The sequence below is a fragment of the Centropristis striata genome, chromosome 2 (genome assembly GCF_030273125.1).
Source record: "Centropristis striata isolate RG_2023a ecotype Rhode Island chromosome 2, C.striata_1.0, whole genome shotgun sequence".
Classification (NCBI taxonomy): Eukaryota; Metazoa; Chordata; class Actinopteri; order Perciformes; family Serranidae; genus Centropristis; species Centropristis striata.
The window spans coordinates 26,837,311-26,854,259 of record NC_081518.1 but is presented as its reverse complement, the minus strand read 5'-3'; the positions used below and the strand labels follow the sequence as shown (position 1 = coordinate 26,854,259).

The window sequence follows — 16,949 nt, the reverse complement described above, 5'->3', positions numbered from 1 at the left end:
GTCTGTCGGGTATTAATATATTATTTCTTGATCACTGTAGTACATTCACTCAAGTACTGTCCTTAACTATTTGAGATACTTTACTTCAGTTTTACATATGCTACTTTATACATTTACTCCACCACAATATTTTCATTTTACTCCACTACATTTATTTGGCAGATTTAGTTACTCTGAAGATTTTTATAATCAATACAAATTATAAATCAATTGATAAATTATGATGTGTTATTAATTAGGCTACCCAGCAGTATATGAATAGATCAGCACAATGTGCATCAAAAAGGAAAATTAAAACTAAAGTCATATTATCCTCAGGTTTCAAAACAGATTTAAAAACCAAATCAGTGTAGGAAAAGGTAAAGAAAGAATAAATTATATATATTTCTCCTCATTGAGTTAAATATACTTTTATATATATATATATTATTATTTTTAGGTAAATAAACTGTTTCAAAGGAAACTAAAACTCCAGCATAAAATTGGCGTTCTGCCTGAGTGACTGAAGGAGCTGACTCACTCAGCATTTGGCTGATAGTTGGTGTTAATTTCGAGTGGATGCAGCTGAGAAAAAGTGTGGCGTGATATTAAATTAAACTGCAACACGTTTGAATAAACACTGACATTTAAAAACGCTGACACAGACAATTGAGTGTAAGTAAACAAAGATTTCTGGAAACAAATGTTGTAAAGATCAACTGACAGTAAAAATGAGTCAGTTTCTGCACGTCTGCACATAAAAAACATTTTCTTTCTCGATTCTGAAACATTTATGGTCCTGTTGTGTCAGGAGAGTGTTTGAGGCTTTCATGTTTTTATCTTTTATCTAGAAAATAACCTCGAGTTACTCTCTACTCTGATAGGCTGATCTGAAATCACAGGACATCAGTGTGCTGCTGTGCAAAATCTTCACAGGCTCCAGTTTTATGGTTATAATTACAGTCACATGCATGAAGTATATATGAGGGGTTTTATCCACAGCTCACCATTTAAACTTCACTGTTACAGATGACTCCTGCATACAAATTGTAAATCTAAAACCATGGACAGAAGTACATAGTGTCTTTGCTCCGATTTAATCTGGATTATTGAAATTATTGAAGGTTTTTCTACATTCTGAGCAGTTCAGTCACTTCAGGTAAGTTGAAGAGAAACTTATTCCGTCTGTAAATTAAGGTAAGTTCAGTAATTAATGAAAGGAATTAAATATACTGTTTTCCCTGTGTGTTTCAAAACGCTGGATTTAACTGGAACTCTGAAGAAGTCGAAACCCCAGCAACACTCATAGTACATAAAATAACTATTATCTTACAATAAAGTTGTTCTGTGTTCTGCTGGAGTTTTGACCTCTTCAGACTGTCTACATGCACCTTTGAACGAGGTGAAGTTGTGCCAGAAACCCTAAGCTCTGTTTCAAAGGTTTTCTATTTATTTGATGTTTCATAAGATCTATAACTTCACAGAACAGCTGGAGTCTCTGAAGCCAAACATAACAAAATGGCTCAGCTCCTCCTGATTTTTTTGGTTCTGAAAATATATTAATTAAAAGATTTTCATATTAATACAAACCCACTTACAAATGTGGCATACCTGCATTATTTTAATTATTGTTGTTCTTATTTTAAGAAATGATAGCCTGACCTTAAAACGATTGATTGACGCTTTACAGAGGTTTTTTTAATTTTTTGTTTTAAAGGAGAACACTTCATCTCCAGGTAGGTAAATGTATTACAGCAGATGAAGAGACAGAGCAAATATAGATAAAACATTTTTTTAGAGAATCAACTTTTTCACATTAAAAGCAGGCATGTACTCGGAGGTCTAGGTGAGTTGGTTGGTATCAATGAACCTATTCTAAGCAGTGGTGGAATGTAACCAAGTACATTTTCTCAAGTACTTCACTATAATGCAATTTTGAAGTACACATATTTTCGTTTTTAAGTAACTTTATACTTCTACTCCACTACATTTAGCTGACAGCTTAATTACTCTTCAGGTCGAGATTTAACATGAATAACATGATCAATTTAAAGCGATTAGACATTTTTATGAATTAAACCACATAAGAAATGAATCTAACCTTTATTAAATTAAAACGCTGCTTACATAAATGCATCAATACAAATTATTTCATAATATATTTAGAATATATAAAACAATCTGCATTACAAGTACTTTTATTTTTGATACTTTAAGTACATTTTGATGCTGATACTTTTGTACTTTTACTTAAGTAAGTTTTGAATGCAGGAATTTTACTTGTAGTGGAGTAATTTCACTCAAATGAGGGATCTGAATACATCTTCCACCACTGATAATTAAGTCATCTGTACCATTGACTGATTATATTATATATTATTGTCACACTGTTAAAATAATCGCCTAGGTCATTTTTTGTCAAAATTGTTATTTTGCCGAAATCATCTCCTCATGACGCCGGCCACCTATGGTAAAATCGCCTACATCCTCAGTTGATCAGATCATGTGATTTTACCCCTTTAAGATCATCACTTCTTTGACAATTTGTCACATTCACAGGCATCAGATAAGAAACCAGCAAAGAAGAGCTAGAGGGAGATTGTTTAGTTATCAGTTTAGTTTATCAGTGTTTTATTGTTGACATTAATATTGGTAACACTTTATTCTAAAGTGTCTACATAAGAGTGACATAAGCATGTCATAAACATGAACATTAATGACACCTTGAAGTAACATTAATGCTCATGATACTTGTCATGTCATGTTTCTGACAGGTTTGTGTGACTCTTATCTAGACACCTTCAAAATAAAGAGTTACCATATCTTGCTTAAGTCACAAAGGCATGTTCAAAAAATTGCCTAAGTCACATTTCTCTTAAGTTACATAATTTACACACAGTGTTATTACAGTACTATGCCAATAGCCATCCTTTGTTACATCCTTTTTGAGTGAAATGATCAATAAATGTCATATGTTACACTTTTGGTGAAGTTTTTGGTGTTTCATTAAAAACTTGAAAAAATGAGTTAGGCGATTATTTTCACAGGGTGACGTTATTATGGTATTTTGTCTGTCGTGCTGTTGGCCGGCCAGCAGGTGTCGCTGCAGCCGTTTTATCGCGCCTCCAACTTCCGTCTACGTCACTCCCTCTCACAACACGGAATATGGCGGCCAGCTCAGATCGGATTCCTCCTCCTTTCCCAGCCTCAGAGGAGCCGGGAGCCGGACAGTCTGACATGGCAGACGGGGACAGCGACGAGGGGGAGGACATCTTCGTCAGTAACGTATGTTTGCAGCTCTTTCTTGTGAATTATGATGAGTATTATCTGCATTAAGTGAGGCAGACAGGGAGTCAGCCTCTTTATCTGATCTGACCTGCAGCCAGAATAACTGGAGGCTAACTGACAGCAGGCGACAAATTAGGTCAGATTTCATATAAATAAATAAGCAAACTGATTCATAAAGTTAGCCGAACTTAGTTTGAGCACGGCTTTGACTCACAACTAGTACGTTTAAGCGCCGATTTTGGCATTTCCCGGCCTTTGTGATTAATTGTTGATTTAAAGATGCTACATTTTTGATGTCCAGTGTTACGGCTTAACTCGTGACCCTGTTAATTGGTGAGTTTCAGCAAGAATAGAGTTATGAAATCATCCCCCAAATTTATTGTCGTCATGAATGAATTCAACTACTGTACTTAAAATCTAAAAAAAAAAAAATCTGACAATAGCAAAGGCACAAAAAATATATATCTTGAAAAAAACTCTTTTACGGACTGAATAGTTCATGTACGTGAGACAATGATAATAATAATAATAATTAGTTTAAAACTAAACAAATAATATTCTCTCGCTGTTTTCAACGGTAACTACGACAACCACAGACGCTCGTTCGGTAGGTTCGGTATAAAAGGCGCCAGTCACCAGTTTAACTGTGACACCTGTTCAACACCTTGTTATCTTTATTTTCTTAACCCTTTGATGCAAAACATATAAACACCTTCTAATGCACAACATTGGTCAAAAATGACCCTCATTCATTTCCCATGTTATTTCATGCTGGCTGTGTGTTTGAATATCATTTTGTTTTTATTACAACAGATCATTATATCCATTTTTTCTTTCATACTTTATGAAGAAAATAGTTGCAATACTTTGTGAGGTTTTAAATTGGTGATTGGGGAATTGATTACGACATATAAAGACCTTCTAATGCAAAACATGGGTCAAAAATGACCTTGTGCATTAGAAGCGTAGTGATAAAAAAAAGGCTTTTTATTGAAAAAGTAAGAAGAAAAAAAATAGGATGTATGATATCAAAAACAAGTTATTTGAGGAAAACCTGCAATACTGAATGATGAAATTAATTTATTTCAAAGATATAGAATATAAAAACTTTGGACTCACTTTAGACCCATGTTGTGCATCAAAGGGTTAAAAGAGTTAAATTTCGACTTTGCTGTTGTCCAGCTTGCAAAACTTCTTACTCCTACTTATCTAAACCGTTATAACAGTCCTGACACACGACTACTATTATATACTTATCAGTATCGGTGTATATGCTGTCTGATATGTGCCATTATGAAAACTTTTTTTTACACAATATATAATGCAGCAAAACGTTATTTGGCACAATTCTTTTTAACTCTTTTTTTTTTTTTACTCAGCAATTGACTGATAGTAAACAGTAATGATGTTTATTGTATTACAATTTATTATTCATTTTCTCAGTTATCAGTTATAGAATTGGCAAACAGTTAATACATTGTTTATATAATAATAAATTACATTGTTATATATTATTTAATTAAGTTTTATGTTTGAGAACGTAGCTCTCTGGGTACATTTGCTGGGTACAAAATCAGTGCACAATCCACATAAAAAAAGGTTCTATTTTCATTCCAGCTCAAAAAATTACTATATCAGCCACCATATCAGTTATTGATGAATATTCCTCATCTATAATCAGTATCGTCATCGGTCTCAAAAATCCCATATCGGACAGGCTTCAGTATCAGGAAAACAAGCCTATAGTCACTTATAATAAGCAGACATGGCAACTTTCCATCCCTTCTGTTTGTGTATTGACCCGTGATAGAAGAAGTATAGAATAGAGTAAAAATAGAAATACAAAATTTTGTATTTCTGTTTCTGATTTATAACAACCCATCCTTCCTGTGTGCAGAGTAACCCCGTGGCTGTGAGTCGAGGAGTTTCTCAGCCGGACAACGTCAATGAGGAGCCTCCAGATCTGTTCAGTGAGGAGGAGGCGAGCAGCACGACGGCCAAATCCAACGGAGTTCACTCTGATGATGAAAACGACCTGTTTGCTGGTGAGGAGACATTTTCTAACAACAATTTTTGTCCAATGTAACCCACTCAGTTTTCATCTTGCAGTGCTCAAAGTCTTGTGATGTGGTTTATTTTAAGTCGTAATCATGCTAGACTATTTTAATGCAGCTCAAAAGCGGCATTCCTCTGATTTTACACATTAAGAGCAGTTTACAGATAACATGGCATACTAAACTCTCAACACATAACTTGGGCTGCAACAACAGACTACTCAGACCATTGATTAAACCATTAATAATTGTCATTTTGTCAAAATAACATCAGTAATGTGAATGCAATACTTGTTTGGGCTGATATTAAACAGAGAAAAAGGGTCAAATCCATTGTAACATTTTGAAAGCAGGAGCAAAGGACTTAATTGTTTTGCTAATTTTCTGTCGACTAACTAATAAATGAAACCTTTTAGCTCTAACTTGGAGCCTGCAAAAGAATAAAAGTGAGCCTTAATTGCAAACTGTGGGCTTAAAGTGTGATAGATGCAGGTGTTTACGAGGCAGGAGAGGTCTAATGAAACATATTTTGGAGGTGCATTATGGGAAATGTAGGATCCAGTGTTTTTGGAGCTTGAAGCATACTTGGGACTTAAAGTCAGGATAAGTCTGTCTAATACTAAAGCACTCAGCACCACTTTAAGCCAACTTTACACACTGATACAGATTATGTTTCACTTATCTTGGTAAGTGGTTCCAGAAAAATTTGATAATCTGCACCAACTGTTCTCCTCATTGCTCACTTTCCACATTATGAAACCCAGTTGAGGTTGATTTTTTTTTTTTTTAACAGCCGAACAAAACCTGCCTAAAGCTATATTTTTTTGTGCTAAATTCTAGTTTAAAATCAAACTATCTGATAAAAAAGCAGCAAGTCAGTTTTATTTGTAGTGTATACAGGTAAACTCCTTGGCTCTACATTAAATGTAGAGCAGAAAATTACATGGACAGTATAATAAAATAACAAGAAATAACCACACTAAGAAATTACAAATGACATCAGTCCACAAGAACAGAAATACAGACACTCATAGAGAAACTTCCTATAAGAAAAGGTTTTCAATTTACTTTTAGTTATCAGGAAAAGGTAATAAAATGTCAATTAATTTTATGCCAATTTCCAGAATTAAATGAAAATCTTTTGATTGTTTGGATATATTGGAGGTCTGATCCCCAAACAGCTGTGAGGTTTGATACCCACCCATAGTTATTATCAGGACTGAAATCTTGCTCTCACGTGTCAGCAGCCTGCAGGAGTTTATCAAACAGTCTCATTTAACAAAATAAAAGTCTAACCTTGCTTTTACTGTTTAATATAATTAATGTAGTGAGTGAATCTAAAAACATTCCTGCATGTCATCTATTTCAACTTTGTGGTGTTGTCAAAATATATTAGTCATGTGCTTGTTCCAGTAACTGCAGCTTTTCTATAGTGAAATAATAATAACTGCTGTTCTGGATAAGTTAAATGTGTTTGTATTGTAAGGCATAGTGCATGATCCTGTCTTTTGTTCCCCCAGAGGCTCATGTGGAGCTGAGCACAGAGACGCCCGGCAGCTCTGCCCGTGAGGAGCTCTCCGCCTCCTCTGGGCCTCGTCCTGCCTCGTCCTTCACTCAGAGCCCCGCAGCTATGCAGCCCACTTCCTTGGAGCAGGTATGAGCCACACCTGAGTAGAGCTGCACAATTAATCAAATTTTAATCGTGATCACGATTTTGGCCGCCACGATTAAATTAACCTGAACCTCGGCGATATTTCCATTTTAAAATGCGGGCTCTCCTGCATATGTAATCAAGCACTTTCTACGCCAATAGTCCACCAACCAACAGGGGGCGAACGCATAGTTAAGGTTTCATGTAGCTGCCTAAATAAATAACATGCGAGCACACTTTGCAGCAGTACCTTCAAGTCACTCCGTGGACTGTAGCATAAAGGGTGTTTCCACTACAGCCCAATACCCAGAATGAGGCGGGTCTCACGCCCCTAATTTCAATATGAGCTGTCCTGAGCGGTCTTTTGATAGGACTTTTTTGTCCCTGTAGAAGAGCAGGGCCGTTTTTCTCCCGTGGAAAAAGCCTGGTTGCTGATTGGATAAAACGCTAAGCAGGATGTGACATAGTACTCGACGCCACAACAACACGCGCCATTTGTAAAAGCCAGCGAAGCAATGTTGCCAACTTAACAACTTTGTTGCTATATTTAGCGACTTTTCAGACCCCCTTAGCAACTATTTTTCAAAATAGCGACTGGCAACAAATCCAGCGACTTTTTCTGGTGTTATTGGAGACTCGTTCTTACTCTTCTTAATGAGCCGCGGGGGCCGGCGGCTCGTTAGGAAGAGTAAGCACAAGTTGAATTGGCACAGTCCTCCTGCAGCAGTCTTTCCCAGCTGCAGAGCCGGAGGGAATGTTAACCCCTTAGCGTCCAGTCTGCAAATTGCTAATAGGCTAACAGTTAGCTCTGTGAGATGTTCACTTGGCGATCTCTGTTTGTTTACAACAAGCACCAGACACTGTGCACACACTAAAACGGTTCCTATCGTTTGTTTAAAAGTAGTGCAATAAAAATACAAAAATACAAATCCCTAACATGATGAATAATCTTGATTACAATATTGATCAAAATTATTGTGATTATCATTTGGCCATAATCGTAAAGCCCTACACCTGAGCTTCCTAGGAACTTAGAAACAGCTTTAGTAATGCCAACAAATATCGTGCCTGTTAAAGCCTGTTTGTTGTTCTCTTTAATTTCAGCTGGAGGAGGAAGAAGAGAAAGATAGTTTTGATGTGGACGTTGCCGTCACCAACCCTGAGAAAGTTGGTCAGTCTCTTTTTTTCATACTTCTGTTTGTTGAAACTATGAGACAGTTACTTTCAGTTCAGATTTATTATTATCTGAGAAGTATCTGGATAGTTATAACAACCTTTAAATGCACTGACACATTAAACCTGATTAATGTTCATCTTCAATGTATCTCCAATGTTTCTGTCCTCCCAGGAGATGGCATGAATGCATTTGTGGCCTACAAAGTATCCACCAGGGTCTGTAGTAAAGTTTGTGTTGATACGTATATTTTATGTATTTCTTTTATTGTCACCTAACTCTTCTAATGTTTAAATCTTCAGTACTGTTTTTAGGTTTGCAGTTTTTTTAAACGTCTGTGTCCCTGTCTCTACTCTCAGACCTCCTTGGCCATGTTCAGAAGTAAAACCTTCTCTGTGAGGAGGCGTTACAGTGACTTCCTCGGCCTTTATGAGAAGCTGTCGGTCAAGCAGACGCTCCACGGCTGCCTCATTCCTCCACCGCCTGAGAAAAGTGTTGTAGGTGGGTAGGTTTTTTGTTTTTTTTTAGGTCTATGTGTTTCACTCTTTCTTGTGTCCATTTGGTGACATTGGTGTCATTTGGACCTACAGGAATGACCAAAGTGAAGGTGGGAATGGACGACCCGTCATCAGTCGAGTTTGTGGAGAGAAGAAGAGCAGCTCTGGAAAGGCAAGGGTCCACACATGTCATACAATCATGTCATTAATGAGAGGATGAGCAATATTCATACAGGGAGTTTTTAACTAAAGGTGTATTCCAGTAAAGCCTGGACTTCACTGTCGGTCCGTGTGTCCATGTTTTCTTCCAGTTTTTTCATTATGAGCTGTAGTTTGTGTTTTGTGTGGTCTGTTTACATGACTAAAAGGTTTCATTTAAAAGTGCCGGTTGCCGGTGCTGCATTGGCTGTGTTCGACCAATCTACATACACTAATACACACATGCTTCCTTTTCTGCTGGGAGAGTAAATACTTTAAAAAGTCCCTCATAATGGGACGTTCTGGTTTCTTCCTAGTTCTTGCAGGCACAGTAAAAAAAAGAGGGCTTCTTAGATCTGTGAAGTAGATCCTCCGGTCAAAAAATGCCTTTTATTTCCACTAGGGGTGTTCCGGTACACAAAAGTCACCGTACAGTTCATACACCGGTTTAGGAGTGATGGTTTGATGCAGTTAATGCAGAAGTTAATGCAGCCCTCTTTACCCAAAGGAAAATGTCACAACAGGCTTTAAAAACAAGCACCTCTTATGCTATGAAACTGAAAATGGAATAGAAATAGGTAGAATAATTTTAAAAAATCTGAAAAATCTCTGCATTAGGTGGCATGGCTATATTTAAACATTCAAAGCACCCAAACATTTAGCACCACGGTGATCTGCACATCTGGGAGATGCTAATGATTGTTTCCATTCACATCCCCTACAAAGGTGGAGCAACACCAACTCTTCTTATACGCAGCTCTCTCTGCCTGTGTTTTTGTGTGCATGTTTTATCTATTGTTTTTTGGGCCACACTACCTTTAACTTCATCTTGCTGCCACTCTGTTTTTTGTAGGTATCTTCAGAGAGTAGTGGCTCACCCATCATTACTACAAGACCCAGACGTGCGTGAGTTCTTGGAGAGAGAGGAGGTGAGTACAAAAGGTTTGGTAGTAGCTGTGTCTGGATAATGACTTTAGATTCTTGAGAATGACTTTTGAGCCGTTTGTGTGTCTGGTTGTGTGTTTTCAGCTGCCCAGAGCGGTGAACACCCAGGCGCTGAGTGGAGCTGGATTCCTCAAAATGATCAATAAAGCATCAGACGCTGTCAACAAGATGACCATCAAGATGAATGAATCTGACACTGTAAGGGGACTCAGGAGGAAGTGTGCATGTGGAGATACATTTTATGATTTTTCATAGAATTAAAAAAAGTCTATTTGCTGGGTAGACTCTCATACATCAGTGGGGGCAGGAGAATAATTGCAAAAAAAATATCCACTAGAAGGGACAAAAGTTGAACTGAAATTTTAAATGCCTTCATTTGATTTATAAAAAGACAAAAGTGATATGTTTGCTGTGTGTTTCAGTGGTTTGAGGACAAGTTCCAGGAGGTGGAGAACGAGGAGCAGCAGCTGAGGAAGCTTCAGGCGGTGGTCGACTCGCTGGTCAACCACAGGAAGGGTGAGCTACATCTGCCTTCCTTCGCTCGTCCCTCTCTGCCCATTTTTTTTTTTTTTTTTTAATCAAATTGTTTCAAACTGAGGAAACAGAAGAGTACAGTGCAGCTGTCTGGTCTTTTAAGGTGAAATAAACAGGCTGAATACGTTTTCTGTTTCCACATTCAGAGCTGTGTGGGAGCACGGCTATATTTGCCAAAAGCATGGCCATGTTGGGAAACTCTGAGGACAACACGGCTCTGTCGAGGGCCCTGTCCCAGCTGGCAGAGGTGGAGGACAAGATGGAGCAGCTGCATCAGGAGCAGGCAGCCAGTGACTTCTTCATCTTTGCAGAGCTGCTGGCCGACTACATCCGCCTGCTGGGTGCTCTGCGTGTAAGCTCACAGCTGCAGAACAGTAGATTTACAGTAGCAAGAAGTTAAGATAAGATTGATCCTGATGACAGGACAATAATAAAGACAGTACCTTTAAGTAAAAGAAAGGAGGCAGGAACACCTGTAGCCAGTTTTTAATGCTGAAGATGAAACTAATCTCTGCAGGTTTGCAGTATTTGTGTGCAACTCTCTCGCTCTTAATTCTGCTTTTTGTCAGCAACATAAAGATAGTTGGGCATTAAAAGGCACCCTTTAATAAGCATTTTACGCTGGCAGGTCACAGTTTCACTGCAGGTACCTGTTCTCTGTTTGGTAAGTGGACTGATCAAGTGTTGGATGTCTTCAGGGGTGTTTTGACCAGCGTGTGAAGGCGTGGCAGCGATGGCAGGAGGCTCAGAGCACACTCCAGAAGAAGAGAGAGGCTGAGGCCAAACTGCTGTGGGCCAACAAGCCAGACAAACTGCAGCAAGCCAAGGAAGAGATCACTGAGGTAACAGACACATCGCCAATTTCCTCCAAGAAGTCCCTGGTAATTTATTTGTCTGAGGACTACTTTTCCAAGAACTCTAAAGTTCTTGCAGCTTGCACAATCTTTCTCTCTTTCTGTCTCTGTCTTCTTTTAAAATAAGTCATGAACCCTTGACTTTTAATGTGATTAAACAATGATAAATTGTCCCCTCTCATCTAAAAATAGTTCATAATCAATAGAGTATTTCCTCCTGAAAGTTCCTGCACTTTCAGAAAGTAATACCCCTTGAGCAGCTCCTTTTTGGTGTCTCTGGAAAACATCCTCAGAACTTAATTCAGATCCTGGTTCCTGCGGTGGCAGCACAAGCTTTACCTGGAACTTTCCCTCATCCCGGAGCGAAGTTCCCGTTAAAAAGGGCACACAGTGAGGTGCTGCGGTGTTGAACCAAGCCTCAGAGACCTTTACATTAACACGGGCCCCCTGAGTTATGTAACAACCCAGGAGGAGCTGTGAGTCTTTTCACATCGTCTTAAATGTCAAATACAACAGACTGATGATCATATTGAACCAGTTTGACCTCATAAGTTACAACAGAAGAACTCAATTGTTGTTAGTCATGTGGTTTTAAAAGAAGTATGAGATCCTTTTATTACCAACCAGCTGACTTATAGTTGAAACCCCAAATGATTGAACTTTTGTTAAAGGAGATTTTCATATTTATGTCTGATTTATTGTTTTGGTTCATTTTTACAGGCAAATCTTCAGTGATAAGAATAGAGAAGGGTGTTAATTGTTGAAGACCTTTATCAAGTAAAAATGCTAAATATCTGCTTGGTTCCAGCTTCTCAGATATGAGAATTTGTTTGTCAGTCTTTTTATATGATTATAAATTGGATTTTGGCTTTGAGGCATACACGTTATTTGAAAAAGTAACCATGGCCTTTGTGACGGTCATTTTTCACTACTTTCTGATGTGTTACAGACTAAATAATCAATTAAAAAAAAAAGAAAATGTTGAAAAATACTCATCAGTTGCAGTGTTTTCTGACTGCAAAACTGCAAAAAAAAAAAGATTTTGATAGAGGTCTTAATTATGTAGAAGCACCATCACAACAGTACACCTGCTGAATGTACCTGTTGAAGTATTTTGTGCCTTCATTTCTTTATTTTCAATGAAAGTGTCCTTTTTTATGTTTGTTTTCTTTCTTGTCCTCAGTGGGAGGCGAGGGTCACTCAGTACGAGAGAGATTTCGACAGGATTGGCATGACTTTACGCAAGGAGGTTCTCAGGTTTGAGGTAGGTTTCTGTTCATATAGCAGTTATAAAAAGTCTTATTACTTATTATTATAGGCTCTTTAAATTTGAACTTATGGACATGTATGGCTTTTCAATAATAAGTTGATTATTATTTATATCTGGGCAAAGATCTAATCCAGGAATCGCGGCAATCTATCTCTCAAAAGAGTTTATAACTTTAATCTGTGAGGTGTGACATAATGCAGTGAAATATCTTGCACAGCACCCAATGAACAAAGCCTGAGGCTGACACCATCAGCTTTATAAGCAGCAGAAAATACAATACTCATTAAGGAACTTGACAAAATGTTAATAATGGTTCTTAAGTGCATGTTCTTCTTACTTCATTTTCTCTATTTTCCTAATGTTTTTCATGCCTTTTTTGCGAACATGATATGTCGCTGAATATATCATAGAATTGTTCCATTTAAAGATCACAAGAAACACAGGCACAAAAAACTCAGAAGTAGATTTTTGCACCATGGAAGCTGGTTAAATTCTGCCAGAAACTCAACTATAGCTGGCTTTTCCATCAGCAAAGAATTTGAGACGTGACAACCCTTTTTTGTCTTTTCAGAAAGAAAAATCAAAGGACTTCAAGAGCCAGATAGTCAAATATTTGGAGGCAATGCTGCAGTCTCAACAACGGGTAAACGTTTAACTATTTCAAGTATCATTTTTATCATGTACACTTAACTTTATTTATCGACACTAAAGTGATCCTTTAAACTTTTTAATAAAGCCCTTTTTTTTAATAAAAAATTATTATTGCTGTTAATAAGATAATGGCTTTTAACGCTTTGAATCCCACTATTCTGTTGAAATGTTGAAGGGAAGAAACTGTTATAACATGGTCGTCATGATCGTAGGTTACGATATCTTCTAAAACAAAGCTTAAAATTGTGATATTTTTGTCAAAATCACTTTATTCTAACATGCCCAAAATAAAACATTTTGAATAACTAGATCCTGTTAAAAAACATGAAATTCTGCTCCTCAGCGACACTGTGAAGCCATGATTGATTCTGCTGAGATGAACGGTCATGTGACAAATATTCACTGAAAATCTGTTTACACAGAGCTGAGAGGAGAGGACAGGACATGAGAGGTTGTAAAAATGCAAAAAGTTTAATATGTATGGCATGTGGAGACACTATTTTTCTATGTCATTATTACTGCTATTCTGCACAAAAGACATTTTTGAGTTGTTCCCACTTCTAGCCATAATGTTGCTGATTCTATATAGCTGAAGGACTTGATTTTATATATATTTAATATATTGCAGAGAAAAACAAGGCCTAAGTGAGTGAAGTGTAAAAAAGAGCAAATAAAAGCCCTGAAACAGCTTGTTGGGGTTCAGAGGGTTAAATTTTGGTTATAATTACTATTTTTTTTTAAATATTGAAAGACATTGAGTGACACAACACATTTTAATTGTTTTTTGTTCTTCTCCTCTTGATTGTTTTCCAGCTTGTAAAGTTTTGGGAGGCCTTCCTGCCCGAGGCGAAGGCGATAGCTTAATGAAGAGGGAGACTTTTTTAAAGACCCCAACTGCCTTTTTTGAACACTTTTTACCTCTTGACCACAAACTGAGAGGACAATTTTTGAAACACACCAGAAACTTCCATCCATTTTTTGTTTTTTCTTTTGTCTTTTTAATCATAGTGTATTCTCTTATCTTGTACAGTTCTTTGATATAACAAGCTACCGCATTTACACAACGTTTTTTTTGCATTATTCCTTGTTTATTTTCTTGACTGAAAGATGGTTTAAAGCAGGAGAGGAACCAGGGTGTAGTGTTTGTAAAACTCACTGTCAGTGGGATAAACAATATATTTATGTTTCTTGCTTAAACCAGTATATAAAAGTGTTAACACTGAGGTACTGCCCTATAATAACATTGTCTATAGTTTACATTAGAAGATAGACGTATATAAGTCATTCCAGTCTAACAGCTTATATTGATGGATGCATGTCAGATAACATTTTGATGCACTAAAAATGCATTATACAGTTGGAAAAGCTGTGTTTTTAAAATAAAATACCACTATTGATGACTGAGGTCATTTACCAGGAGTATTAGCACATTGTTAGTGTATCACATACCGCATATTAGATCATAGAAATCATATTAAAACTCAAAAGATTTGACAAGGTTGGTCAGAGTTGTTACGACATGATAAAAGAAAATGTGAAGTGACGGTGAGTGCAGGTTAATAAAATGCAATCACTGCTTTGTTGGTGTTTTCTACAATGATGTATTTGCTAGAATCATGTTTATTATATTCATCCAACAGTTTTAATTACTTTATAAGTCTTGTGTCCCGAAGTAACTCATCTGGAACTGCTGCAGAGATTGTTTACTGCCTGTAAATGACTATTATTAATGACACATATGTACACATGTACAGTACTTGAATTGAATCATAAAACCACTGTCAAGTATTATTATTAGTAACCGTCCATGTTTTTTGATAAATTGGTTTATTGATGACAGAAAAGCACAGACATTCAAGTGATACGGTCCCTTATTTTCTTATTCAGCATTTGTAAGTGTAGTTTTTCTGTCATGTCATCTTTACGTAAGAATGTGCTTTATTTTTGTAACCACTTTGCATTAGCACACACATTTTCCTTAACAGGTAGATGTACAAAATAAATATGATTGGTTAAACTTTGGCCACCGGTTTCTTTTTTTCTTGTATTGGGTGGGATTTCCTTTTTCAGTTCAGTAGCATGGATGTAATATGAGCGATTCAAATCATTCTGTGTCTTTTTCAGAAACATTTTGAAAGTTAACAATGGCTGTAAAGTGATGCTGTTGGTGAAAAACTTCATCTGAACTTCAGATATTTGTTCTTACTGTAAAAAAGCTGTCCCAAAACTTTGACACTGCAGATCCACATATTATGCCCAAATTCTCTTACACTGTTCGCAGTCATGTGGCACAGGGTTTATTTTCTCAAAGCAGAACTATTCTGCTGTCAAACATTGTTTATTTATTTATTTTATAACAAAATTCACACATTCAGATGCTTATTTTACTACACTTTGTCTCTTTGGAATCTGTAGATTTCTCCTCAATTCACCAATAGTTAGATGCATTACATACTGCATCATTTATTGTCTTCGGTGGATATCGAGGTGGTGCCAAGTTATAAGTATCTAGGTGTATACCTGGATAATAAGTTGGACTGGTCCCTAAACACTGACGCTCTCTACAAAAAGGGGCAGAGACGCTTCTTTTTCTTAAGGAAGCTCAGATCTCTGGACATCTGTAGTAAGATGCTGCAGATGTTTTATCAGTCTGTGGTGGTAGTGTGTTGTTTTATGCTGCAGTCTGCTGGGGAGGCAGCATCAGACACAGAGATGCAAGGCGGTTGGACAGACTGGTCTAAAGAGCTGGTTCTGTGGTTGGAGGCAGGTTGGACACACTGGAGGAGGTGGTGGAGAGATGACCTGTCAACATGTTCGAGGCCATCCTGAAATACCCGGATCATCCACGACACCTCTCTCTCTGTTGCAGGATGGAGAGATTCAAAAGATCCTACGCTCCTACAGGCATCAGGCTGTCTAATTCTTGAAGAGCTAAACTGAACTGAATTTCCCCTCGAGGATAAAAAAAAAAGTAAGTTTGAATTGAATTTGAGTTTTGAAAAATAATACATACAATTTCAGAACATACGATAAATAATTGTCTTAGTGTAAGTAATCAAAAGTTTCATGTTTATATAAGTTCATTCAGCCGGTTGAATCCTATTAAAGGGATATATACACAATACATCAATGATTATAATACAATAATATAAGATATATTATTCTGAAATTGACAGTTTTGCATAATGATTACTTTTATTTACTTTAAGTATATTTTGATGGTCATACTTATGTACTTTTACTTTAGTAAAATTCGAATGCATTGTGCACTAGAAAATGCCACATCAAAAAACAAGTTAGCAAACAATGACTATAAGGTCTTTTTTATGTATAATAGTATCTGTATAGTATACACGGACGTAATTTTTGGGGGGGACACGGGAGACATGTCCCCTGCACTTTTTCAAAAGGCTGTTTTTGAAAGTGGACATAAGAGACTTCTTTAGAAGCCAAAGTGTAAGTTACTCAACTTACAGCCATCCTGCAACACCTTCACCGGCTCCCAATAAAGCAGCATCCACTTCAAGATCCTCCTCATCAATTACAAAGCTCTCAATAATCTTCAAAAGTGTCTTTGAGTTTTAAAGTGCTGATAAATAAAATGTATTATTATTATTAGTATAACTGTAGAACCTCAACAATGCAGAGATTTTTAAAAAGCTTATATTTAATGCCAAAGAGATACACTTTGATTATTTTTATTCATTATTTTTCATGTGTGTTGAAAGGCAGCAACTATTTAAAAAACACCAACAATGAAAGATTTAGGGAAAAATACAATAACACCTCGGATGACAGATGTGATTTTATACATCCATACTCATGATAATTGTGAAACTAAGTTTTTTCCTCTA

General features: G+C 36.8%; 1 protein-coding gene across 2 annotated transcripts; it reads left to right on the top strand.

Moving 5' to 3' along the window:
- Positions 1-3,137: 3,137 nt before the first annotated feature.
- LOC131993079 (sorting nexin-1-like) lies at positions 3,138-15,117 on the top strand. Of its 2 annotated transcripts, none has more exons than XM_059358808.1 (15): positions 3,138-3,264; positions 5,165-5,312; positions 6,842-6,975; positions 8,077-8,143; positions 8,321-8,364; positions 8,506-8,647; positions 8,737-8,815; positions 9,695-9,770; positions 9,871-9,984; positions 10,209-10,302; positions 10,467-10,672; positions 11,019-11,162; positions 12,358-12,438; positions 13,016-13,087; positions 13,909-15,117. In XM_059358808.1, exons 1-15 carry the CDS (start codon positions 3,145-3,147, stop codon positions 13,957-13,959), a joined length of 1,572 nt encoding a protein of 523 aa, XP_059214791.1. In that variant the 5' UTR covers positions 3,138-3,144; the 3' UTR covers positions 13,960-15,117. The 2 variants fall into 2 exon arrangements, with proteins under 2 accessions (XP_059214791.1, XP_059214784.1); XM_059358801.1 differs by having other exon boundaries at positions 11,019-11,201.
- The last annotated feature ends 1,832 nt before the right edge of the window (positions 15,118-16,949 follow it).

Bases quoted from the DNA above. Each gene is read 5' to 3' on its own strand.
- LOC131993079 (XM_059358801.1), top strand. From the start codon at position 3,145: ATGGCGGCCAGCTCAGATCGGATTCCTCCTCCTTTCCCAGCCTCAGAG. The intron at 9,771-9,870 runs GTGAGTACAAAA...GTGTGTTTTCAG, and splicing joins AGTTCTTGGAGAGAGAGGAG to CTGCCCAGAGCGGTGAACAC. The intron at 13,088-13,908 runs GTAAACGTTTAA...ATTGTTTTCCAG, and splicing joins TGCTGCAGTCTCAACAACGG to CTTGTAAAGTTTTGGGAGGC.